The 25,025-nt window shown below is 37.6% G+C and overlaps 1 protein-coding gene across 1 annotated transcript in view; it reads left to right on the top strand.

The window, feature by feature from the left end:
- DLC1 (DLC1 Rho GTPase activating protein) overlaps window positions 1-25,025 on the top strand; it is a 221,963-nt gene that overhangs the window by 71,421 nt on the left and 125,517 nt on the right. The window contains exon 5 of the mRNA XM_054065280.1: window positions 22,499-22,532. Within this exon, the coding sequence (XP_053921255.1) occupies window positions 22,499-22,532 (34 nt within the window). The remainder of the gene's footprint in view (window positions 1-22,498; window positions 22,533-25,025) is intronic.

The following is a 25,025-nucleotide window of genomic DNA, read 5'->3' as shown; positions in this document are numbered from 1 at the left end:
GACATATCACACCTATTGTAAAATCTTTAGCTGACAGATGAGATTATTTGCCAAAGGAATTTTGAAGACTGAGAACATTTGAAGGAGATCTCAAGTCACTGAGGCAGACCCGATCTGTCTTGTAACTTTATTCAGAATTTCACAATCCTTGCTAAACTGCAAGATAAGGGCCAAAGGCAACAAACCAGCAGGAGCCAACTCAGAATGTGCCAAAGTTCATAGAACAGTTGCTTCAGGCTGGAGTATGTTGACCCTTAATCACTCGGGGTCATCAGTGGTTCTGCTGCAGGGCCCTACAGAATGTGAGTCCGATCAGATCTCCTGCTGCTGTTGTCCAGGCTACCAGGCAGAGCGAAAGCTGGGACGCACAAATTCCAAGGCAGCATTTTGTGGGTGTCTGCCTGTCAGTATACTGTTTTGGACTACCACCCTTGTGTAATGCATGTATTCTCTAATTCTAAACTTCCTTAATCTCTTGCAAATGGCGTAGGTGGAGTTAACCACAGGACAGGCAGAAGAACCCTTCCAGTTAGCATATGTTTTACACTTTCAGTACTGTGTTTTGGCATTAACTGATATTAGTGTAAGCACGTACTTAGAGTTTAAGTTTTAAATAGTTTTTTGTCAATTCTTGACCATAACATTGTCAAGAAATGCCCTTTTCCTGTTAAGTCTCCTTTGACTATTAGTGCTACTTTTACTGACAGTATTGCAGAGAGTATACTAGACTGCTGTAAAGTAGTAGTGTGAAAGACCGCTGTAAGGAAATAAATGGCATTTTTAGACCCTAATCTTGCAACCAATTCAGCATATAAGCGTGCACTGATAAAAGCATGCTTCAGTCTTGTGATCCATGACTTGTACAGCGTAGTAGCTACTAAGGAATATTAACTAATTTAACAATGATGCCATTCATGGTACAATAATATCTTTAATGCATATTTTTATGGGCTCTATCATATATTTGACAGCTTTTTTTGACAAAAGACAGTTTTATGGCAATGACAGATCTTAAGAGAATATCTCATTCCTACAAGCTAAAGAGGCATTTGAGGACAGTCCAACCAGTACATAAAATACATGAAAATGTTTTGAAAATTCATTAATTGTATTCAAAAGCTCCAGAACTGTCAGTGGTTTTCATAATCCTCTCATATATGGTAAAGGCAAAAGAGAGAGGAAGCGTAAGGACATATTAGTCTCTGGAGCACCTGTGTGCTACAGGGGCTGAGTGTTTGAGAATCTTCAGAACTGGATGATCTTTTTCAAGAGGAAACTGGAAGTGAGGGGAAAGGAAAGGATAATGACAATGACAGTACATGTTTCACTGTAAGTGAAAAGCTGAAACAGTTCATGAAGAAAATATGGTCATTGAGATTACTTTTAGCAATATCAAGAAGAGGAAATAAGCATACTTTTGGAAAGAATCTGTGAGAATTACTGTCATTCTTAAAGAAAAAATATTCTAGATCAAAAAATGTTCTAGTTTGTGTATATGTTTAGGATTATGAGATCCTATATGTTTCAGAAAAATACTCATAGGGTAATATTCACAATTGCAGGTAACGCTGGAACATAGGAGACTGGATTCCTTCACATTTTTCCTTATAAGGGCCTTCTCTATATACACGAGCAAAGCTGTCTCATTGGCTGTTCCTAATGCTTTCTTTAGTGTACTCTTTTGCTGGAGTATCTGAAAGAGTTTGGTATCAGTTAAGAGCCCAGTGTTCCCAGACTACTTAATTAAGACATTATTTATATGACAGAAATGATCATTTTCCTTATACTCCCACATTAGTCTGCATGAGGGTTCTTGCTTTATACTGATTACATTCCTACTTGGTGTATGGGTAATTCCTCTGCCCTGTTTGTACAGGATCTTGCACAATGAGGTTGTGGTCCAACTCTGTGGCTTTTGAGTGCTTCAGTAATACAAATAATGTTGTCACCGCTTAAAAATAGTTTTGTGAATTGTAAGCATGTCTGATCCTGATGAGAATGAAAGCAAAAATGCTAGCAGGCTACCAACATCACAATTATTCTTCTTTATTTTTAACTGCTGCAAATGTGCTGTTTAATTTCTGTAGCAGTCCTACTTCAAGAAGTTTATAGTCTAAAAACTAAATAAGATAGGTAACACTAGGAGACAGAAAAAAATAATTACAGAACTATTAGTGAGTAATATATTTTCTAAAACTCTTATCTTCTCAGACAACAATGGGCTACGGACAGCATTTGAAATGTGAAAGAATGCTTGTGGGTCTTTGAGGAAATAATAGTTCAGAGAAATTAATGATTGGCTGTATTTGGTAAACTGGGGTTGAAAATTCATTCTATACCAATAGAGAAAGACATTAATAAGACAGTGGACAAGACATCTATTCACATGTTTGTCATCCAGGAAGGCAGGCATACAAGGAGAAAGAAACAAATCAGCAAGGTCAAAATCTCTGTCAGAGTAAAGATCAGAAGCAGGGAATGAAACAATAGTGATAAAGTTACTGATTTATACCATGGCAGGTAAAATATGAAGATGAGGACTGATAATTCCCATCGGAAACTGGTGGATTTTGACTATCTCTGCCAATAAGATGAAGACAGAACCAATTTCAGACAGCAAATACAATGAGTAACTTGTATTTTGAAATATGGAAGTTGCATATTAAAATCATCATTTTAGGAATACGTGCAATACATAGAAATGATAGGAAAGTTAAAATGAAGAATTCATTAGGAAGTTGAAATATAGAACTATTTTTATTGATAAAAGAATGGACCGAGGAATTAAAAAAAAAAACCTGCATATATTTTTGTCTAGTTTGTTTTTTCTCTTTAAAGATTCTCCTACCTATTAAATAGTGTGGGGTTTATCATTAATCTGTGTAAATAAATTATATTTTTACCTTCGTCAAAATTCACACATCATTGTCATCTACTAGCAGATAATCTTTAAGATTTATTCAGAAAAAATGACATGTTTTTGCATTTCTTGCTGTCATATGGTCTGACCCTATTGTTAATTAATTCTACCCAAAACCCACCATCAGTATTACCTTCCAAAATGAGACATGGACTCAGTTATTCCAAACAGTAAATCACCATCCCATGTGAATCCAGGTGGAGTATGTAACCTTTTCCATGAAATCTGTGGGAAATTCTTTCCTAATTCCCATTGAGTTCTCTGTGGTCATCTGAGGTTCCCGCAGAAGCAGTACTAGCTATTAAATGTCTCATTGTTTTCACTGAGGTTCTAGTAGCTTAGGTCCTGAAAATAGTCCATATGCTATTACTGTGGTTTTGTCTCATGCACTGTTCATGTGCATGCACAAAGTTCCCACTGTTGCAAGCATCAGTGTGTGTCAGCTGTAAAGTTTGGTAGTGGGAGCTCTGATGTTTACCCAGCATTTCTATCCACTGCTGTATCAAATGGATCTGCTCTGACTGTCAGATTCTGGATACTCTGGATCTCACTCTCACTCAGCTGAGCAAGTATTTTCCAAAACAGTGCAGATGTCCTTCTGGTAAGCATTGATGAATCAGCCTGGTATCAGTTTGATAACTGTATGTAGGAATGTGGAAGAGATATCTAAGAGTGGATGACTTCTGAGTCTTGCCGGCAAAGGCATAAGAAGATTCGTTTGCTAAAGAATGCAATTAAAGTTCAACCTTGCAATAACATTCACTTTTATAGTAAAAGGGTTGATGTAGCTCATTAGAAAATGTCACAGATTTGAACTATTTTAAGTCTTTAAAACAAATTGGGTTAATGTCTTTTTAACAAGGTTGGATGCATCCTTCCTGCTCATTTTTCAAAAGGTGTGACATGGTTGTACAGGTCTCTCTTGTTCCAATAGTTTCTATGCTTAATAAGTTCTGTCCTAGATTATGGGGAAATCAAGAATCTGAAGTAATCATCACAACTGTAGATAAGATAGAGAGCAGAGAGGACCATTGATGTTATGGAGACTATCTCCTGTTTAACATATACTCTCAGTACTAAACCAATCTTCAAGAGGACTCTCCATACACAACTGGCAGAAATATTGATTTGTTTTTTAAAAAATCTTTGTTATACTGTCCTAAACAAAATACACATTTGTTTTTTTTTTTTAATCTGGCTTATTTAGGTTAATTTATTAAACTAATTTACTGCCAAACACTTATGTCCTACAGCCTGAATCCTGAACACGTTAGTCTCCTGAAGATTGCTTATTTAAACTGGATGATAGATAATTGCCTACAAGACAGAGTTCTAACTAGCCACTCTGTTCTGCTTCGTTCCATGCAGTTTTTGTGATATTGGATCCACACTCATAAAAGCTTAAAATATTCAGGTGGAAATTGTGACCAAAATTACAAAACCAAAAAATGAAAACATACGAAAAAAGATAGCTATATTCTTTAACTCCTACAATATTTAAATATATAAAACAATTTGCAAAAGAAATAGGAATAACAGCAATGAATAGTTTTCAGTACTTTGTAATTAGCTATAGTCTTAACAGACTACCTACTATCAGAACATTGAGATTTTCAATGGCAATCAGAAATCTGTAGCTGCAGCAGCTTTCATATAGCTTCATCTGAGAGACCGGGATTCTTGAAGATAGAGGCTATCTGCAAGTGCACGTTTTAGTAATGAAGTACTAAGATGATCTCTTGCAACATATTTTCCTTAGCTTCATCTTCCTAAGAATATATTTGTGGAATTTTCAGCATAGGATTAAAGAAAAAGCACCAAGGAATTTACTGCTGTGTATTTGTTCATATGCCAAGCTTGTTTCTAGGTGTACACTAACAAATTTTTTGTTTGCTCTAGAACTGGATAAATGGCTGCTTCTAGTGCCAGTATTACAAGACTGCATTGGGTTACTGTGTGTCAGGTCGGAATATTCAGGTTTCATAAGACATATACCAATCAGGAGAGCGGGTGCCAATACATATGGTGTTTTGTGTATTGTTTATTAAACTGAAAGTTTGGATTATTAGTTCTGTTCAAATGTAGCTTTGAAGCCATTTGCACTTGTAAGTGCTGTCACATTCTTACAAACATGGAGTGAGTTTCCTCAGACCACTTAGAAACCCATGAAAATTTCTTGTTACTACTTATGGCAACACCATCTCCTTCAGCTGCCATTATTTGTTTTCTTGATGTCCATGGAAAGTACTTCAAGAAAATCTGTCATCTACCTGCAGCATCTGTAAGGGTATGCTTTCAGCCAACATCTTTTTCCCACTTGATTTCAAGTTTGAATTTCTGCCTTTCTTTGATGCCTTCACAAGAAATTCTCACACTTAGCAGATACTTAAACCAAACTCAGCACACGTAACAGGAATTATTTCAGCTTCCACCAAGCTCCCTGTGTTTCAGTGTCCCAATCCTTTGATATTCTGGGGACTCCTTGAAATCTCACTGATTTTCACAGAATTTCCTCAGACTGAGTGCAGAGCTTCTTTTCCATGTCCAGCAACTTTTGACATTATCTTCTTAAACATTCTGATTCTGTCCTGCATTTATAAGATGCATCCAGGTGCCATTATGAACTCAGAACAAATGAGTTCTGTCCTCATTATAAAAAAATCTAAGAGACAAACTGGTTTTGAATTAGACACCCTAGCTGAAGACATCAGTTTTAATGGTTTGATGGTTTTCAACAATGCCAGACCAGCTAGTTTTCAACCCATCTGCTCTTCTGCTCATACTTTCTCAGAGTCCAAATGAGACTGCTTTGGGAGACAGTATATAAAGTCTTGCTAAAGTTAAGGCATGTTATATTCACTGCTTTCTTCTTGTCCATATAGCCAGTGATTATATCTTGGAAGGCAAATCAAGGTGGTCGAGGATGATTTGCTCTTAGTAAACTGATGTTGATTGGTCTGGATTGCCTTCCTCTCACTCACATCTTTGGATTCTGATGAGTGCTCCATGATCATTCTCTTGAGTAAGGTGAACTGACAAGCTTTGCAATCGTTGCCTCTTTTCTTCTTTTGAAGATGGGTGTAAGTCTTCCTCCAGCCACCAGGGATAACTACAGTTGTCAAGATTTTTCATATATATTAGTTGGCCCTGCAGTCACGTCAGCCATCTCTTTCAGCGTGCTTGGGTAGACTTCATTTATCTCTACATTTTGGAATACATACAGGTTCTCTAAATATTCCATAGCCTCTTGGGTCCTCACTTCTTGCTATTTCTGTTTCTAAACCATGTTAAGCCCTGATGTCAGGGGGTAGTATTTGCCTATGAAAAGTGAATCAGAATGGTCTAGATTTTGAGTACAGTAGAATTACAAAATGATGGAGAAATGAGTATAAAAAAGGCAGACTGAAAAATCTTCATCTAATTTATCTGCAAGTTGACTTATTTCTTTTGCTCACTCTCTTTGGTACTAAATACTAAAGGGTTTTTTTTTTTTCTTTCAGCAGCTGCAAGGTGATGAGTACTCTGCACTGCTATCACTATGTTTCTTCTTAAATCGAAACACAAAGATAAAACAACTTTCTTTCTATGTTTCTATCTTGACAGGCTTAGCAAGTTTTTGCAACTTGCTTTGTACACGGACTACTCCTTTTTCATCAAGTTCAGCATGCAAACACTGAGTTTGGAAAGTCTGAAATACATGGGTGGTCAAGGGTACTACATTCTTCTTTTCAATGAAAAACAGGCACTGGTAGAAGGATTGGTACAGTGGTGTTGTTTTATTTGTTGGTTGGCTGATTTGCTTTCACTGAGCCATATTTCTGCTTACTTTGCTGCCAAGATGCAAGAAAGAAATCCTTTTTATAAACAAAAAAAAAAAAAAAAGCCATCTCCCCTCCCTGTGGCAACTCTGTAATTAACATTTATGTACAAAACTAGCAACTAATATGTATGGATTTCAAATTTTGTATTTATCCTACTAATATAATTCTTTTCACAAAATATTTTTCATATTAAATGCAGCTATTTTGTCAGAAATCTACTCTGCCAATCTGCAGACTCTCTGCTTTCAGAAAAACACCTACTTTCTCAATGTGGTGAAAAGGAATTTGTGGTTTTCTAGAGTTCTTTGCATCATCAATAATGGTCAGGGATATTTTTAAATGCTTGTGAAATATTGGCTATGGGAGAACTGAATGTGAACATAAGATTCATTCAAAAGGACTTTTGCAGAAAATGTTTCAGAGTCGTAATGGTCCTCCTTAACTAAAAGATGGAATAATACAAACTTTCCTCCAGGGATTGGTATTGGCATGAAAGCCAAGAGTGTACTTGGACTCTTGCGTGCTGCTTCCCTCTGGAAAATTTTGAAAGCTTAGAAGCTGCTGTGAACTAATTGTTGTAATCTGCAACACAAAGTTGGGAGAACATTAGAACAATTCAGAAAGAAACTGTACTGTTAGGGTATGATCCCAGGGAATTACGGAAAATCACAGAATCATAGAATCCCTAGGCTAGAAAAGACCTTTGAGATCATCAAGTCAAACTGTACCTGTTTGCTACTAAATCATAGCCCTAACCACTTCATCTACCTGCCTTTTAAATACCTCCAGGGATAGTGATTCAGTCACCTCCCTGGGCAGCCTGTCCAAGTGCTTTATAACCCTTTCAGTGAAGAAACTTTCCCTAATGTCCAATATGAACCTCCCTTGTTGCATCTTGAGGCCATTCTCTCTCATTTTATCACTTGGGTGAAGAGACCAACACCCACCTCTCTACAGCTTCCTTTCAGGCAGTTGTAGACAGTGATAAGGTCTCCCCTCAGCCTCCTCTTCTTTAGGCTAAACAATTACCCCAGCTCGTAATACTTGTTCTCCAGACCCTTCACCAGCTTCATTGCCCTTCTCTGGACATGCTGCAGGACCGCAATGTCTTTCTTGTGGTGAGGGTACCAAAACTGAACACAGTATTCGAGGTGTTGCCTCACCAGCACTGAGTATAGGAGCAGAATCACTTTCCCTGGACCTGCTTGCCCTGCTGTTTCTGATACAAACCAAGAAGCTCTTGGCCTTCTTGGCCACCTGGGCAAACTGCTGGCTCATGTTCCGTCAACTGTTAACCAACACCTCCAAGTCCTTTTCCACTAGGCAGCTTTCTAGACACTCTTCCACTTGTCTGTAGAGCTGCACAGGGTTTATTTTGTCTCAGACGCAGGACTCTGCACATGATCTTGTTAAACATCATCCTGTTGGCCTCAGCCCAGTGGTCCAGCCTGTTCAGATCCCTTTGCAGAGTTTTCCTGCATTCAGGCAGATCGACACTTCCTCCCAGCTTAGTGGCATCCACAAACTTCCTAAGGGTACATTCAATCCCCTCATCTAGGTCACTGATAAAGATATTGAACAGAATTGGACCCAGGACTGAGCCCTGGGGAACACCACTTGTGACCGGCCTCCAGCTGGATTCAGCTCCATTTACCACCACTCTTTGTGCCCAGCCCTCCAGCTGTTTATTACCCAGGAGAGGGTGTGCCTGTCCAGGCTAGTGGAAGCCAGTTTCTCAAGTAGAATACAGTGAGAACTGGTGTCAAAGGCTTTACTGAGGTTCAAGAACACTACATCGACAGCTTTTCCCTCATCCATTAAGTGGGTCACCTTGTCATAGAAGGCAATCAGGTTAGTTTGGCAGGACTTCCCTTCCATAAACCCATCCTGACTGGGCCCGATCACCAAGTTGTCTTGCATGTGCTGTGTGATAGCACTCAAGATGGCCTGATCCATGACCTTCCCTGGCACTGAGGTCAGACTGACAAGGTAGTAATTTCCTGGATCCTCCCTCCAGCCCTTCTTGTAAATGGGAGTAATATCTGCCAGCCTCCAGTCAAGTGGAACTTCTCCAATCAGACATGACTGCTGTAGATGGTGGAAGGGGGTTTGGAGAGCACTTCTGCTACCTGCCTTAATACCCTTGGGTGGATTCCATCTGGCCCCACAGACTTGTGAATGTCTAATTGGCCAAGCAGGTCTAACCATTTCCTCATGGATCAAGGGAGCTTTGTTCTGCTCTCCCTTCCTGTCTTCTGGCTGTTAAGAGAACATCTTACCTTACTAAAGACCGAGGCAAAGAAGACAAGGCCTCAGCTTTATCCTCATCATTTTTCACTGATGTCCCCCCTGCAAAAGGATGGAGAATCTTCATTGTCCTCCTTTTGTTGTTGATGTATTTGTAGAAAGATTTTTTTATTATCTTTCACAGAATTGGCCAATCTTAGTTCTAGTTGATTTTCTCTCTACATGATGTCACTTCATCCCTGCAGTCCTCCTGAAATGCCTGCCCTTTCTTCCAAAGATCATAAATACACTTTCCTCTTTTTTCTGAGATCCACCCAGATCACTCTGCTCAGCCAAGACAGTTTTCTCCCCCACCAGCTCATTTTCCAGCACACAGGCACAGCCTGCTCTTGTGCCACCAGGATTTCCTTCTTAAAGAACATCCAGCCTTCTTGGGCTCCTTTGCCCTTAAGGACTGCCTCCCATGGAAATTTATCAACCATCCTTCTGAACAGTCCAAAATCTGCCCTCTGGAAGACCAAGTGGCAGTTCTGCTGATCCCCCTCCTTACTTCTCCTTTAACTGAGAATTCTATCATCTTGTGATTGCTTTGCCCCAGGCATTCTCCAACCATCACATCTCCCACAAGGCCTTCTCTGTTCACAAACAACAGGTCCAGCGATGTGCACCTTCCTTAGTTGGCTCACTCACCAGCTGTGTCAGGAAGTTGTCTTCCACACACTCCAGAAACTTCCTAAACTGTTTCCTCTCTGCTGTCTTATACTTCCAGCAGACATCTGGCAAGTTGAAGTCCCCCACAAGAACAAGGGCCAGTAATCGCAAGACTTCTCGCAGTTGCTTGTAAAATAACTTGTCAGCCTCTTTTTCCTAGCTGAGTGGTCTATAACAGACTCCCATCACGATGTCTGCCTTGTTAGGTGCTCCATTGATTTTTACCCAGAAGCACTCAATCCTATCATTACCGTTATCAAGCTCTAGGGTATCAAAACACTAACATAGTAGGCTACATCACCTCCTCTACTTCCTCACCTATCACACCTGAAGAGTTTATAGCCAGACATAGAAGCACTCCAGTTATGCAAGTCATCCCATCACGTTTCCATGATGGCAATTATATCATAGTCTTCTTGACTTACAGTTACTTCTAGTTCCTCTTGTTTATCGCCCATGCTGCATGCATTGGTGTAGAAGCACTTCAGCGGGGCTGTTAAACCACTACACTTCTAAGGGTAATAGTCTCAGTTCCTAAGTGACTACTCACCGAATTTTCTAGTTCATCAGTAATCTTTACATCTGAGCTGCCATTTGAAGTGCTATGCCCCACTTCCTCTGAGGTGGTAGACCAAAGACCAGCACACCATTCCCCAAACACTGGAATGCCATTCCCAGGACTTTTTCTATCAAGCCTGGTTTTGTTCCCCTCCCCCTTCATATCTAGTTTAAAGCTCTATTAATGACCCCTGCTGGCTTCTTGGTAATCACCCTTTTGCCCCTTGGTGACAAGTGTACCCCATCCTTGGACAGCAAGCCTGATGCTGTGTAGGCCAACCCATGATCAAAGAACTCAAAGTTTTGCTCCTTACACCAGATTCAGAGCCAGGTATTTATTTCTTGGCTCTTCCTATTCCTCCCCTCAACATTCCCTGTAGTTGGAATGATAGATGAGAACACTACCTGTGTCCTCTATCCCTTACCATGTGTCCCAAGGTCCTGAAGTCCCTTTTAACTGCCTTCAGATTTCTTGTTTGGATTTTGTTACTATCTACTTGGAAAATCGATAGAGAATAATAATCTGTGGGACTGACCAGGGTTGGATGTTTTCTTTCCACATCTTTAACTGAGGCCCTAGGTACTTGGCAGAATTGGACCCACTTACTGCTCTCGGAATCTGCAATGCATCTGTCTGCAAGCCTGAGTGAGATTTCCATGGGAATAGTGTGGGAACACAGATGTCGATGAGATACTTCTTTGCTTAAACCAAAGCAAAGAAACCAAAAATAAAAGTCAAAACAAAATAAATAAAGTGGTCCTGTAAAAGAAAAACAACTTTAGAACTTCTGAAAAGGGAAGGATCTTAAAAGGGCCATCTTCATAGTAAATGTAGCAATTAATAAAAAGTTTGCTATAAATCCTGGCTTTTAAGAGTAGGTTTTATTATCTTTTATGTGTATCCATATATGCACACACGGAGCTGTGTCTTTAACAAGGAAATGGACACAGCAGAGACAGGAAGATTATGAGTCAGGCAGCGCCTACTTGAGTCATTGCTAACTGGAGTAATTGGCAAAATTCCTACTGACTTTAGCAGAATTGTGCTTTGTATCAGTAAAGATTTCTTTTTTTTTTTTTCATGAATTAGAAATATATCATCTATGGAAAATAACAGTGTTTGGAACTTATATTAGATAAATGAATGGGAATATTGAATATCTCCGGTTTTAAGTATCCCATAGAAGTAGCTTACAAAAGAAAGATATTGCAGACAAAGCATATCCTTCACAAGCTATGGCTACAAATTATTTGAATATAAAAATTATTATACCTGTTAATGAAGACAAAGAATACAGTGTCATTTTTTAGAACGTAAGAAACTCTGTCCACATTAACACCCACTCAAAACAATTAACACTACAATCAAAATCTTAGGAAAAAAGGACTAAAATATGGAAATTCTTACTGGAAACAATTTTTATATCAGAATGCAAGCTACAGAAATGCATGTCATGCTAGGTGACTTACAGTAAAAAAACTTAGTAATTGTAAGATAAAACTGTGTCTACATTTAAAAATTACGATTGATTTTTTATGTGTTAATCTTGTAATATACCACACTGGTAGACGTAATGCATAGAAAACTCTCACAGAACAATCAGACTGCTTTGCAGAATTTTTTTCTAAGCACCTGAAAGCCCCCCAAACATCCCGTTTAATAGGAAAGCATTATTATTTACATTTTAAAGATGAGAAAAATGAGATGTTTGCAATACTTAAAGGGGCTTAAAGATTGCCCAACTAGTATTCTTGTTCTAATATCAGACCATGACTATCCCCAGCAGTCTTACTCTAAGAAAATCAATTAGCTAGCCTGTCGTCTTAACCATGCAGTAAGCTCATCCAAACTTTAACCTGCAGCATTTATGGCTACTCCATTTATTGTGAATGGAACCCAGAGTTCTCTGCAGTTAATTGAAAAACACCTTTCCTTCATCTCAAACTTTTAAAATATATCAGCTGCATGAGCAAAACTTCATAGATGTACATATACTTTTGTTGGTTTCTGGGTTTTTATGACATCAAAGATCCTAGCTTGACAGTGATTGAGAGCAGCCCTGTGGAGAAGGACTTGGAGGTGCTAATTAATGAGAGCTGGCAATGTCACTGCACAGCCAGCCAGTTGTATCCTGGGCTGCATCAAAAGAAGGCCAGCCAGAAGATCAGGGGAGGTGATTCTCCCTCTCTACTCCACTCTGAGACCTCACCTGGAGTAGAATTATAGAATCATAGAATAGTTAGGGTTGGAAGGGACCTTAAAGATCATCTAGTTCCAACACCCCTGCCATGGGCAGGGACATCTGACTAGATCAGGCTGCCCAAGGCTCCATCCAGCCTGGCCTTGAACACCTCCAGGAATGCGGCATCCACAACTTCCCTGGCAACGTGTTCCAGTGGCTCATTACTCATGGTTAAGAAATTCTTCCTTATATCAAGCCTAAATCTGCCCCTCTCCAGTTTATAGCCATTCCCCGTCGTCCTATCACCACAAGCCTTTACAGACTTAGCATCACTCTCATGTGATTCTTCAGCTTACCAAGCAAAGAACTATGATGTTCTGCGGAAAGTAAAAGATGTCATCATCATAGAAGCAGTGGAGCTTTTGTAGTAGTTTATTCTTCTATGCCTGAATAAAACTCACGATCAAGAGCTTCCCTGGTGATCTGCTTTCAGTCCTTTCCCACCTGGTCCAACAAATGTAATATTACAGTGACTGAATTCACTTGAGACTGTGAGCATAAAGATTTGTGCCAAAACATGCATACCATGTTTTAAAAATCAGCCTGCTGCTAACAATGGGAAAAGTAGCCAGCTGGGGTGGCCTGCAGAGATTCAAGACAGTAAACTGACACAGGATCAAAGTGTTGGTAGGTCCCAATAGTTGCTGTCCCTCCCAGCAGGTGTCAATAAGTTGCAGCAGTGCTTTACAACTGATTTTCTTTTTCAGAACATAAAGCTGAACATAGTGACATCCTTGACCAGTGTAAATACCAATCATTCTTATCTAACATTCATGAAAATAAAATATGATTTTATTGCTGTTAACCTTAGTGAGATATGAATGCAGGAGATGCTAGTGGAATTTGTAACTATCAACCATTGGATTTAGCCATCAGATTTAGGCTGGCCTCAAAGAAAGATCATTAGAATCAGATTGCTCATTTACATATCTGATGATTTGTATTGCCAACTTTTTCTCGGTTAGCTCTTGAACATGGAGGTTCTGTATTATGATAGACTGGCATTTGCAGCAATGAGATGAACTTCCTGATTTTCATGTCTACACCCTTCAAAATTATTCAGTTACTTGCTTTTCTTGGTATGAAAAGCAAAGAGCTCCTTTGGATTTTTTGAGGTGGCTAGGGAAACATAGGAATGGTACAATTCTTTTCATTTTCATTTCCCCTTTTACTCTACAAGTAAGTACTCAAAGGTATTTGGTAATTTATAGTCATCATGTAACAAATTTTACTTTCTATCATCATGTGATTGAAATACTTTTTTATTTATATGAAATATGGACTTATTAATTCTATTATATATGGAGAGATGAGAAAAGGCTGAAATCACCTGGGATTCTGTCAGCCACGTAGAAGCATTCCCCAGATTTAAGGGCCTTAAGCAAAATCACATTTGTAGACATTACATGATGTTGAAACAAATGGGAAACATGAGACTTTAATTATCTTTTACTGCTACCTTATAGAGCTGGGTACCCTCTGGTTCCCAAGTAGTTCAGCTGTGCCAATGTTTCATGGTTTATTGATGTGTTTGCTATTGTAAAAGGTTTTATAAGATAAACATTAACTAAACAAATGACTCCTGAGCTTGGTAAAAGCTCTCTATGTGTAAATGAACCCTAATAGAATTTCTGGTGATTAATGAAAAGCATGAGCACTCTTGGGACTGCTCCGGTTCTACGGGTAGTGTGTCACATCTCAGCTTTGGTGTTAACATTCTAGCCATGTTTTCTTTAAGGAAGAAGTACATACTTTTGGTGGAACTGGAGGAAGAACAGGTTTTGTTATTACCAAAAGATATATAAATGTTCCTTAACATTAAACTAAAATTTAACTGACCTCTCTTTCAAGTACTGTATGTCCACTGCAGTAATTAAAGAGCAGTTCAAGTGGAAACACAGGTTCTCACCTGTGGAACTCCTGGGCATTAACAAAACCAAGTTTATTTTACACGTTTGTTTTTATTCCAAGTTATGTCTTGTTATGCAAATAAGCTGAGGTCTAACAAATAGTCATTTAAAAAAATCATAATTATGTTTCACTAAGTGTGTGATGGTGACTCTCAGGGTATTTATGAACTTGCAGCTGCTACTCTGAACACTTTAGCATCCCTAAAGAGAAAGGACTTAATTCTATACAATGGCCAAATTTTACTTAATGATCTGAACAAGCTGCTGACATGCTGTTGTCTTATCTGTCATATAAGCCAGCTGTATGTGGTCTTGACAGATTTCAGAGCATTGGGATCTTACCCTGATCTATGGAGAGTCTGTAATAACACCAAACAGCACAAAACAGCTATCCTACATCTTTGTTTTACACTTCCAGTCCAGCAAGAGTCACACTTTGCCAGCTGAACAATGAAGAGCAGAAAGTTCCCAGACCACCCTGATTGCAGGCTTTTGGCAAGTGCCTCATGGAAGGAGAACTGCCAGCCATCCCGCACTAACTAGAAGGGGTCTCTGTGCATGACCTCAATGGCATAAAGAGGCTCAAGTAAACAGAAATATCTAGCCAGAAAACAAAGTAGTTGGGAAGAGGCATACAACTGACAGAAGGAGAACATGTGCCGGCAGGCATACAGCTTTGTGCTTCCACTAGAACTGAATTTATAGTGTTGTCATAAAATTAGCCAGAGTCCTCTGAAAATGACATTAATTTCTTTTAAAAATTTAGTTAATTGGTGCAGCTTTATTGTTGGGTGGATTTTAATTACCTTCTGCTTTACTTCAAGTAATTGCAGTCTTTAGTGAAATAAAGGAGAACAAAGAAGAAAGACTATGATAAATTTCATTTCTAAGGCTGGTCTCCCCTGAAAGTTTACAGGTTTCTCTTTCCTTATGTAGATTAAAAAAACTGCAAAATTGTAAAAATTATGGAGAACTGAAAACTTCCTTTTAAAACTTAAAAGTTTAATAAAATAATGTTTTGTAAATAATTCTGAATGATAAAACAACCATTCTTTGGGGTTTTTTCTACGTTATTGTCATGATTTCAGTTAAATGTGAGTATCAAAAATTATTAGATTTATTGCAAATGGTTTATAAATGTTTACCCTCTTAATCTGATTTATCAACACTAAAGGCTTCGGTTTCAAAAAATAAGAATTTTTCGGTAGAGATATGTATTCAATATTTTATTCTAGTAGGGATATGTGAGGAAGTTCCCAGTTGTGGGCTGCAGTATTTCCCTAATTTCAAACCAGCTGACTGATAATGGACTTTTTTTTTCTGTATAATAACTCAGTTAGTTTTAACTACTACTAATCCAAATTAAAAAAAACAAACTAGATCATTTCTTCTCAGTAAAATAAAATAAAACAAAATATCTATTTAAGGACTCCAGATAATATAGAACATACGCTATTCAAGAAATAATATAATGCTTAAAAATTCTTTTCTGTCTGAGCATTGTTGATATCAGTTTTCAAGTACAAGATTGCCCCTGTTTCCTGGAAAAGAAAGTTCTCTGTCATTCAGTTTATTAGTTCTTCCTCAGTAATAATATATTGTGTTGCCATTACCTCCTTCTTTTCTTATCCAAACCTCACTAGATTGTTCTTCCTTTGAGGATTTTAAATTTTTACGTGTTTTGATCATTTGAGTAGAAAGAAGAAACATTTTGATCTACATAACTTTTTCTGGTCTTAAAATCAATGATCTTATTTAAAAACTAAATATAACATTCTTTTTTATGAACGTTGTATTTTATGGAGTTTGGTCTCTTTTCTGCTCCTAATGTGATGTAAAACTTCCACATTTTTAGAATAGGAATATGGATTTGGTCTTGAAACAAATAATTTCAATAAAAACCGCAATTCTTACTAAAACTGTTTTTCATAAAAGAAGTAGCTGTTGATCTGAGAATTTAGACCATAATATTTAACTGAAGGAATAAAAGGTGATTATGATAAAAGCACTTCCAAAAATAAGACAGGACATGTATAATGACTTGATCTCAGCAACAATTACCTGCTCACAATTATTATGAAGGCTGAGTTTTCCCTTTCTAGTCAAATCCCACTCTGCTAATGTTTGTCCTGAAGTTTTTCTTTCACACTGGGCAGTAGAAGATATCTCAACAGGCAGAATTCTATACAGACGCTTGCAAATCAAGATGTATCAATTTATTGGCAAGGAAATTTCCCAGCACGTCTACTTAAACACATACTTGAAAAAAGGCTGGATATCTGACAGCCTTCTGTGATGGAAGGACTTTGTAGAATGTCTACCATGGCTGGATGGCAGCATTGAAAATATCATTCATGTAGTGTCAAGCACACTTTATCATCTGTAATCCAAAAAAACCCTAGAATTATTATACTGAGGGGAAATGTGGATTTAATGGCTGTAACATAAAGATGCTATATCTTGTTTGCAAAACTTAAATACAGACTCACTCTTCTTGCTTTATCAGATACTACAAAAACAAATAGATGTCACTAGATCCTTATATCAAAAATTGTGTATTACATGCTCTTCCACAGTAGCTTTGCCACTCTATACAAAACTTTGCCATCTGTTGCAGCCCTTTGCAGACAAGTCAGTTGTGGTAGAGCTGTTCATGTTTTCGTGAGTGCAAATGATAGCTAGGTTGATATTATGATGGCTTTGTCTGCAGCTTTTAAATCGGTATTAGAAAATAATAGCTTTGCACTAGAGTTAAGGGAGAATCAAGCTGTCTTCAGGTCAAACTGGATGTGCCTCAGCTTTTTCCAGTGGCAGTCTTGCAGTTCAGCATACTCTCACTGCTTCTCTCATATGCTCTTTGCAGTTAATGCCTCCCTCTTTCACCACCAAGCCACCATACACATGCACCGACTACAACTGCTTCTAATGTACAGAGCTACAGTGCTAATTTTTAGCACAGCTCAGAGATGAAACATGTAAATTTTGATGCTAGAATAGGAGGAAGCTAATTTGGGCAACAGGCAGGGATTCTTTCTTTCCTCTTTTTATAGTGAAGAACTGCAGATGCCCAAAATGAATGGTGGCTGTTTAAAATTATGGACCTTTTTTACATACTTACTTCTCTTTCCTGTTAAAATAGTCTCAAAATCTCAGAAAAAAATAGATATTTTGGCTTTGGTCAAACAAAATTCTTCATTTGTTCAAAAAGTTTATTTTAAGTTTTGATTTACCATCATTTTCCACCATTTTCTTTCTTGCTGGAAGACCACTTATCCACCTGACCTCTAACAGGATTCAAAGGAAGTGGTTACTTAACCCAGTATTACCAGTAATCATTTCTATCTGAGCAAGGCAACTGCAACTTTAAAGAAAAATGTCCACTATGGTATTTTACATGCATTTTACAGTCATATTTGGAGACATATTTACAAGGAATATGTTGCAATACTGCAATGATGCATACAGAAATTTTCAATACAACATTTCAAATAAGATTTTCATAGATTAAAAATCATATTCTCTAATTAAAAAGAAAATGCTGAGTATATTTCAGTAATAATCTTATAGGCAAATCATACCAGCTTACCTGATAAGTTTGTTGTTTTTTTTCCTTTGTTGGTGTTGCTAAGAGCACATACTATTAAAAATATAGAGACTTTTGGGGGGTATTTGGTGAAAGGGATGTAAAAAGGGCTTGTGCCTGCTTTTTTTAAGGCACATGTGACATGTTCATGTGGAAATTGTTTGACCAGTTCTTTAGTTCTGTCAAGAGAGTGAGAAATAAAGTGAAGTTGCAGTGAACCCATCTGGCCAAGCAGGAAAATCCAGTTTAATTGCTCCATTGCCAGAAATGTTAAATCACTTCCTGGGAATGCAATTCATTTCAAACATGTGGAACTCATTGGAAGAAGGTCTCCAGTGAATTCAAATCTGTACTGAAGATGAGAGCATTTCTCATAAGTAACAATCATGTTTTCCCACTGGGTAGCATGTAAGCAGTATGTGTAGCTGTATTAAGAAAGAATTAAACCCATAGTAGGGCTTTAAGGAACAGTAGAATGTTCTTACAGAGTTTTTAGCTCATTTTCTCTCTTGATTCAGCAGGATTACACTCAGTTTAGAAAACAGGCATATTTGTGGGGCTCCCCAGGGCTCAGTACTGGGTCCAGCTCTGTTCAATGTCTTTATCAATGACCTGGATGAAGGCATTGAGTGCACCCTCAGCAAGTTTGCGGATGACACTAAGCTGGGTGGAAGTGTGGATCTGCTGGAGGGTAGGGGGGCTCTGCAAAGGGATCTCAACAGGCTGGACCGCTGGGATGAGACCAGTGGGATGAGGTCTAACAAGGCCAAATGCCGGGTCCTGCACTTGGGGTATAACAACCCTATGCAGTGCTACAGACTAGGAGAAGTCTGGCTACAAAGCTGCCTAGAGGAGAAGGACGTGGGGGTGTTGGTTGACAGATGACTGAGCATGAGTCAGCAATGTGCCCAGGTGGCCAAGAAGGCCAATGGCATCTTGGCTTGTATCAGAAACGGTGTGACCAGCAGGTCCGGGGAGGTGATTCTCCCTCTGTACTCAGCACTGGTGAGACTGCCCCATGAGTACTGTGTTCAGTTCTGGGCCCCTCACCACAAGAAGGATGTTGATGCTCTGGAGCGTGTCCAGAGAAGAGCAGAGAAGCTGGTGAAGGGGCTGGAGAACAAGTCTTGTGAGGAGTGGGTGAGAGAGCTGGGGTTGTTTAGCCTGGAGAAGAGGAGGCTGAGGGGAGATCTTATTGCTCTCTACAACTACCTGAAAGGAGGTTGTGGAGAGGAGGGAGCTGGGCTCTTCTCCCAAGTGACAGGGGACTGGACAAGGGGGAATGGCCTCAAACTGTACCAGGGGAGGTTCAGGCTGGACCTCAGGAAAAATTTTTTCACAGAAAGGGTCATTGGCACTGGAACAGGCTGCCCAGTGAGGTGGTTGAGTCACCTTCCCTGGTGGTGTTTAAAGGACTGTGGACGAGGTGCTGAGGGGTATGGTTTATTTCTCAAATTGTGAAAAATTAATGGTTTGGATAGGCTGGTTTATATATGTTATTATAATAGACTCCAAATTTATAAGTATGCCACAGTATCATGTTCTCAGCCTTACATTCATGTCAATTGCAGTCTTTGCATGGAGAAGAATATTGATATTCTTTGGAAAAAAATATGCTTCCCAAAGCATAGAAAGATTTTACTTTCATTAATTTGATGCTGCTATGTGGGCTTTTTTAGAGATAATTTCTTTTTTCTTTTTCTTTCTTGGATTCACATGGATTTGAGAAAATATTTGGTTCTTGGAAAATACTATACATTTTTATTGCTCAGTTAGTCAATAATATGAAACCAGAGAAAATTAGCTCTTCTAATTTTAAAAGCATGAGAAGGAAATGGAACCATGTTTTGCTGAAAAAGTAGGCTAAGTCTGATATCAGGACGAAAAGTAAGGCAATGAAAAGAAATCTCTGTGTTTACATACTGCACTACAAAGTAGGGAAAAATGATGGTGACAGGTAGTCACAATGAGGACTTTTTCTTAATTATCCTAAGAAAAATTATATACCTTTTGGTCCTATCTTTTGAAATGTATTTCTTTATCTGAATACTCTAGTAAGAGAATTTTTTCCATGCACTTAACTTGATTTTAGAATTCTTACTTTTGGTAGATTGTATAATTCACATTGGTCTCTCTAGCATCAATCTTAATGAATTGTTGCAAGATTGCTATAGAAACACAGAAGTGATTTTATCTGCAAACCTCATCCTGCCTTTAAACTTTCTCAAACTTATAGTGCTTCTTCATCCTAGCTAACAAAAGTACTAATTTTGTGACTTACACCTCTTTCCTGAAATATGATGGTTCTCTGTATTTCCAGCTACAGCTTTTACCTGGGCTAAACCCGCTAAAGAACTCTCACAATCTCTAGGCCCAGCATCTAACAAATTTACTGAAGTCATTTAAGATTTGGTTCTAAATCAACATGTTTTAGTGAATTAGAATTATTGTATATTTCCAGGAAACAATTTGAAGTGATAAATTACATGATTAATAACATTTTAAAATCTGATATGGTGACATGAAAAAAATATTCATGTTGATATGAATGATGATGATTCAGAAGTGGTCATTCAGACCAAAGTCACCACTAGTGACCTCACATTGTAGTTATAGACAACATTATCAAAGTCCATTTAAGTCTGTCTTAAAGGCACCAGAGATATTATCTTCCATACTTATAACTGTTGTATTTCCATTGAGTCCTGTAACTGCTTTACCCTCGTCCGCTGAATTACAGCTGTTCATGTTGGCCTTGCATTTTAGACCTTACAAGGTCTAAATTGACCTTATAATCAAACTGTTTTCTCTTTTCCATGCAACAGCTTATGATTTCAATGCTGATGCTGCTGTCACATCTCCAGTCATCTCAGTGTTGCCTTCTAAGCGTATCTTAAAGGACATCATTACATCTTCTTTGCTTTTTCTGGCTAACAAAGTTCAAAATTAAAATGTGCTAATATCCTGTCCCCATTTGTCCTTCTTTTGTCCTGATCTTTCCATTCCATTTACGCTAGTATTCTCTTGTTCTTTTTTATTCTTCCATTTGATTTTCTTTCCCTGTTTGCTTGTTTCTCACTTCTCTTTTCAAATTTCTCTCCTTACAAATTTTCTCCTGGGACATCTGATAGTGAATCCGGGGGTTTCTTTCTTATTTTCTTAATGTCTTATTTTTGTTAGCCAGTGTGGCCATTTAGGTCTGAGAAAGAGAAGAGAATTATATATTGATTTTCTAAATTCTATCACTTATTTTTAAAAATTCTTTATATAATGTACCTTGTCTTTCTTTGCAACTGATACCTTAATTCGTTCTGTGTTTTTATTATTATTTTGGCATATTAACTTCTTTCAGTCTGTGGAAGTTAATGCCTTAATTGCATTAGTGGAGAAAACTAGTTCTTCTGAAATAAAATATACTTGTACAAAGCAAGGGAAATGCTTTTCAGGCAAGGGGCTGCTGTTGTTTTGAGTAATATTAGTCTTATCGTACGACATTTTTGAAAGTCAAACTCAAGCAACAGAACATATTGAATTCTGAAATGAAATTTTCAAAGTCTGTCTCAGGAACTCTACAGATCTGAAACTGGCTGTTTTGTTGTTCTTGTCCATCACTCCCCTTTTTCTTTTTCCGTGAAATCTGCATCAGGACAATATGCTCATCAAAAATGTTAAACTGATGGGAGTTAAAATGATGTAAAATTGATACTTCAGCTCACATGGTAGTTCTGTATGCTTTGCATATCCAATCTGATTTCTCATCCAGCCTCTTACCTTTATCAATCTGCACATTCTTTAATTCTGTTTATGTGTACTGTATAAATTCCATTTTAGTATTCATCCAATCTATAACCTACTTGTTATAGGGAAAGTACACTCAGAAAGTTCTTCTGCATTCGTCTAAAAAAAGAAGCATAATGTGGAAGATTTTTGCATCCATTGCAAAAAAACCACCACTTTTTTAGTCCAAAACCAATTACAGCCAATGTGAAAATAATTCTGCAACTTGTCTCTGAAAAATAATGCAAAAATTAAGTAATTGCTATTAACAGCGTACATTTGAGCTGGAGTCCTAACTATATGGAGTCAACGGCAGAACTCTACTTGGGTTCTGCGAAAAAAGAATTTGCACTTTAGTCTCATCTTCAGCCACACAGTTTTTGTCTTCACTCCTTCAGATTTACTTAGTAATTTCCCTGTGGAATTTTGTGGGCATGTATTGCAGGGTGATTTCAAAATGTGATCGTTGGGATATCCTGTTAACTCCATCTCCTCCCTTCTTTCTCAGTCCTCACTTTTCTCAGTTTTTGTCACTAATTAGTTTCATAAGAGATTATAAACCACTCAAATGAGAATTATATATTTCTCTCCAGAGTGCTTAACACAGTGAGACCTCAGTGCTTTCCAGACCTTCTGGACACTCATAAAATCTACCTTAAGGTTTTGTAATGTTTCCTTAATAGTCTTATTTTTTAATAAGAGTGTCTTTCTTTTTTCTTTTTTTTCAGGCTATGCCAGTTATTTCAGAGAAGGAAAAGGCTGGTGAGTAAATATTTACTTGTTTTCTCATTTCCTGGTATTTGTTTTGTGGGATAGTGTGTTACTTAATTAAGTGACAAAAGATGAGCTTCAGCCATGGGGTTTTAGATGTGTAGGTTTACAGACCTGACAAGTCTGTGTAAAAGTTATTCATTGTGTCCTGAATAGTATATTTTCTCTTTCTGAGAAAGCAGTCCAGCTTTCTGTGATACGAATAAAGATGTTTGAAACTATCCTCTACAGTACCCAGCTGAATTGCAGCTGCCCCTTACATGTTAGTTTTCCTCTACTTATTCACTTGTTACATGGTGTTAAAATCTATTTTTATTAATTTGATGTGTTTATTTACAAATATGGATGTCAATGGGTTTGTTCAAGTCTGTGGAATTAGATGACTTAGTGTGAACTCTACTGTCTATACTTAAGAATGGCAGGAAATTTCAGTTATCTGGAGTATTTTACCAGAGATGATAATTTTTCTTTTGATATTAAGGAGTTGTTTTTCTATTCTGTTTTATGCATTCTCTAAACAATATATGTGCTTTGGTGTTGGTATGATAATATACTAGTGATTGCCTGCTAGACGCTGTTAAACAGGTGTATTGTTTTTATAAACCCTAGGGAACACCTCTTAGCACTGTAACTCTCTGGAATCTCCGTTGGTTTCTTGGTAATTTATTGTAATAGTAGTTTGCTACTGTATTTCAAATATCACTTGAAAAGTACCTTAAAAATATCCAAATGCCACCTAGCATTCTGATTTATGTCTAATTTTATTTGGTAACATTTTCTTGCTGTATCCGGGTTTGGATTACTTCTTTCCTTTTGCTTATTAAGGGAGAGGAATAGGTTGGAGAAAAAAAAAAAAAAGCATTTTGAGAGAAAAGACACAGCAGTGTTAACCAGTACTGTAAAAACTATGGAGCAGTCTGGTCAGGATGTTGCTATTTTAGCTGATGAAGTTCATAAATATTTCCCAAACTGTGGCCCATATTTAATATTCATTTTATTTATAGATGTTGCAGATGGTATTATTTGGTATTTCTTTTTCTGAGAAAGGTCATATTTGGCTACATCCTTCAGATTATGTCCGAACATGTGAATTGATTGTAACTGGCCCTGCTATTAGCAGCTAATTTTAAATTCTTTGTCAAGCAACCGTGCAATATTGTAAGATTTGTACGTCGTTAGCAATTATGTACCGTGCAAGACTAAAAGTTATCTGAAATGAAAAGTCTTCAGGGCATAAAGATGTAATTACCCAAGTTTTATACCAGAGGAACAGAGCTGCAACAAGTGTTTGTTATAGCTAGAGGATTGTAAAATCAGAAACTAAGTTCTATGCTTGCTTCTTCAGTATCAAAACTACTTATCATATTCGTGTTGGTGATATTATGAAATAAATTTATTTTTGACATACACTTTATCACACATAGATACACATATGAATCTGTCTTTCTCTTCCTTCTTCCTGCCCAGACTTCAGTGCTATGTTTTTTTGTGGACAGCATTATACTTAATATTACAAATATTAGGTGGAACTTCATGCCATGTGGAGTCAGTTTGCTGATATTTCCATGTATGTGAGCAAAAGCTAGATTGTGAATGGAATTGTGGTTGCCTTTTAACCGGTTTTGGCTTTTGTGCAAGTATTTGCAGCTCAAAAACTCACAAGAAGGTTTTGGGGAAATATTAAGCATTTATAGGGAGGTGGTGATTTAGATCAGGCATATTGACTGAAGGCACTTGGTTCTAGGGCTATTAGTGCTATTGTTTTGAATGTGATTGGATCTTGATTCAGACATTCAGGTCTCATGTTTTGCAATTTAACTAGCCTTTGTTTGATCATTGTTAAACAGATAAATGACATAGCATAAGACTCATGAATGACAAAGTCATAACTAAGGTGTGAAATCCTTCAAAACACAATACAGCGTATTTGCATGTCTGGTGTAAGAGAACAAAACAAATACAAATTTTGATATTTGTTTGTAAATAGCAATGATCTAACTCCTTCTATTTTATATTACTACAAAGAGATTAAAATATCTTACAAAATATCACAGAACAAAAGAAGTTGTTTATTTTACTGCAGACAGTGATAACACAGTAGGTAAAGTTGGATAGCACTGGATTAAAATTAAAATTGGATTAAAAATCATTCAAATTGTCCAGTCAGACATCTTTTTTCATTTTGAGAAATTTGAAGTAATAATTTCTTGTAGCTCCCTCTTTCCTGCTTAATTGTATTTGGTTTCATCCGGGAATGGAATAAGAAATACAAGAAAGTAGAAAGGCTGATATTTCAATGTTTCTGGTCCATAAATTCTATATACATAAATAAAAACCCATTTTGGCAAGGCTTATATTCTGTAGACTCCAGATATTTTGATACTTTCAACTGTTTCTCCTATGTGCAACCAATCACTTAGATCCTTTCTACAGTGGAAAGTGCAACACAACCTGCAATTGCAGGCAGAGTCCTTTTGGCAAAAA

This window comes from Cuculus canorus, chromosome 4 (genome assembly GCF_017976375.1).
Source record: "Cuculus canorus isolate bCucCan1 chromosome 4, bCucCan1.pri, whole genome shotgun sequence".
NCBI classification, from domain to species: Eukaryota; Metazoa; Chordata; class Aves; order Cuculiformes; family Cuculidae; genus Cuculus; species Cuculus canorus.
Note: the sequence above shows the minus strand (reverse complement) of the source record. Positions and strands in the feature narration are given on the sequence as shown.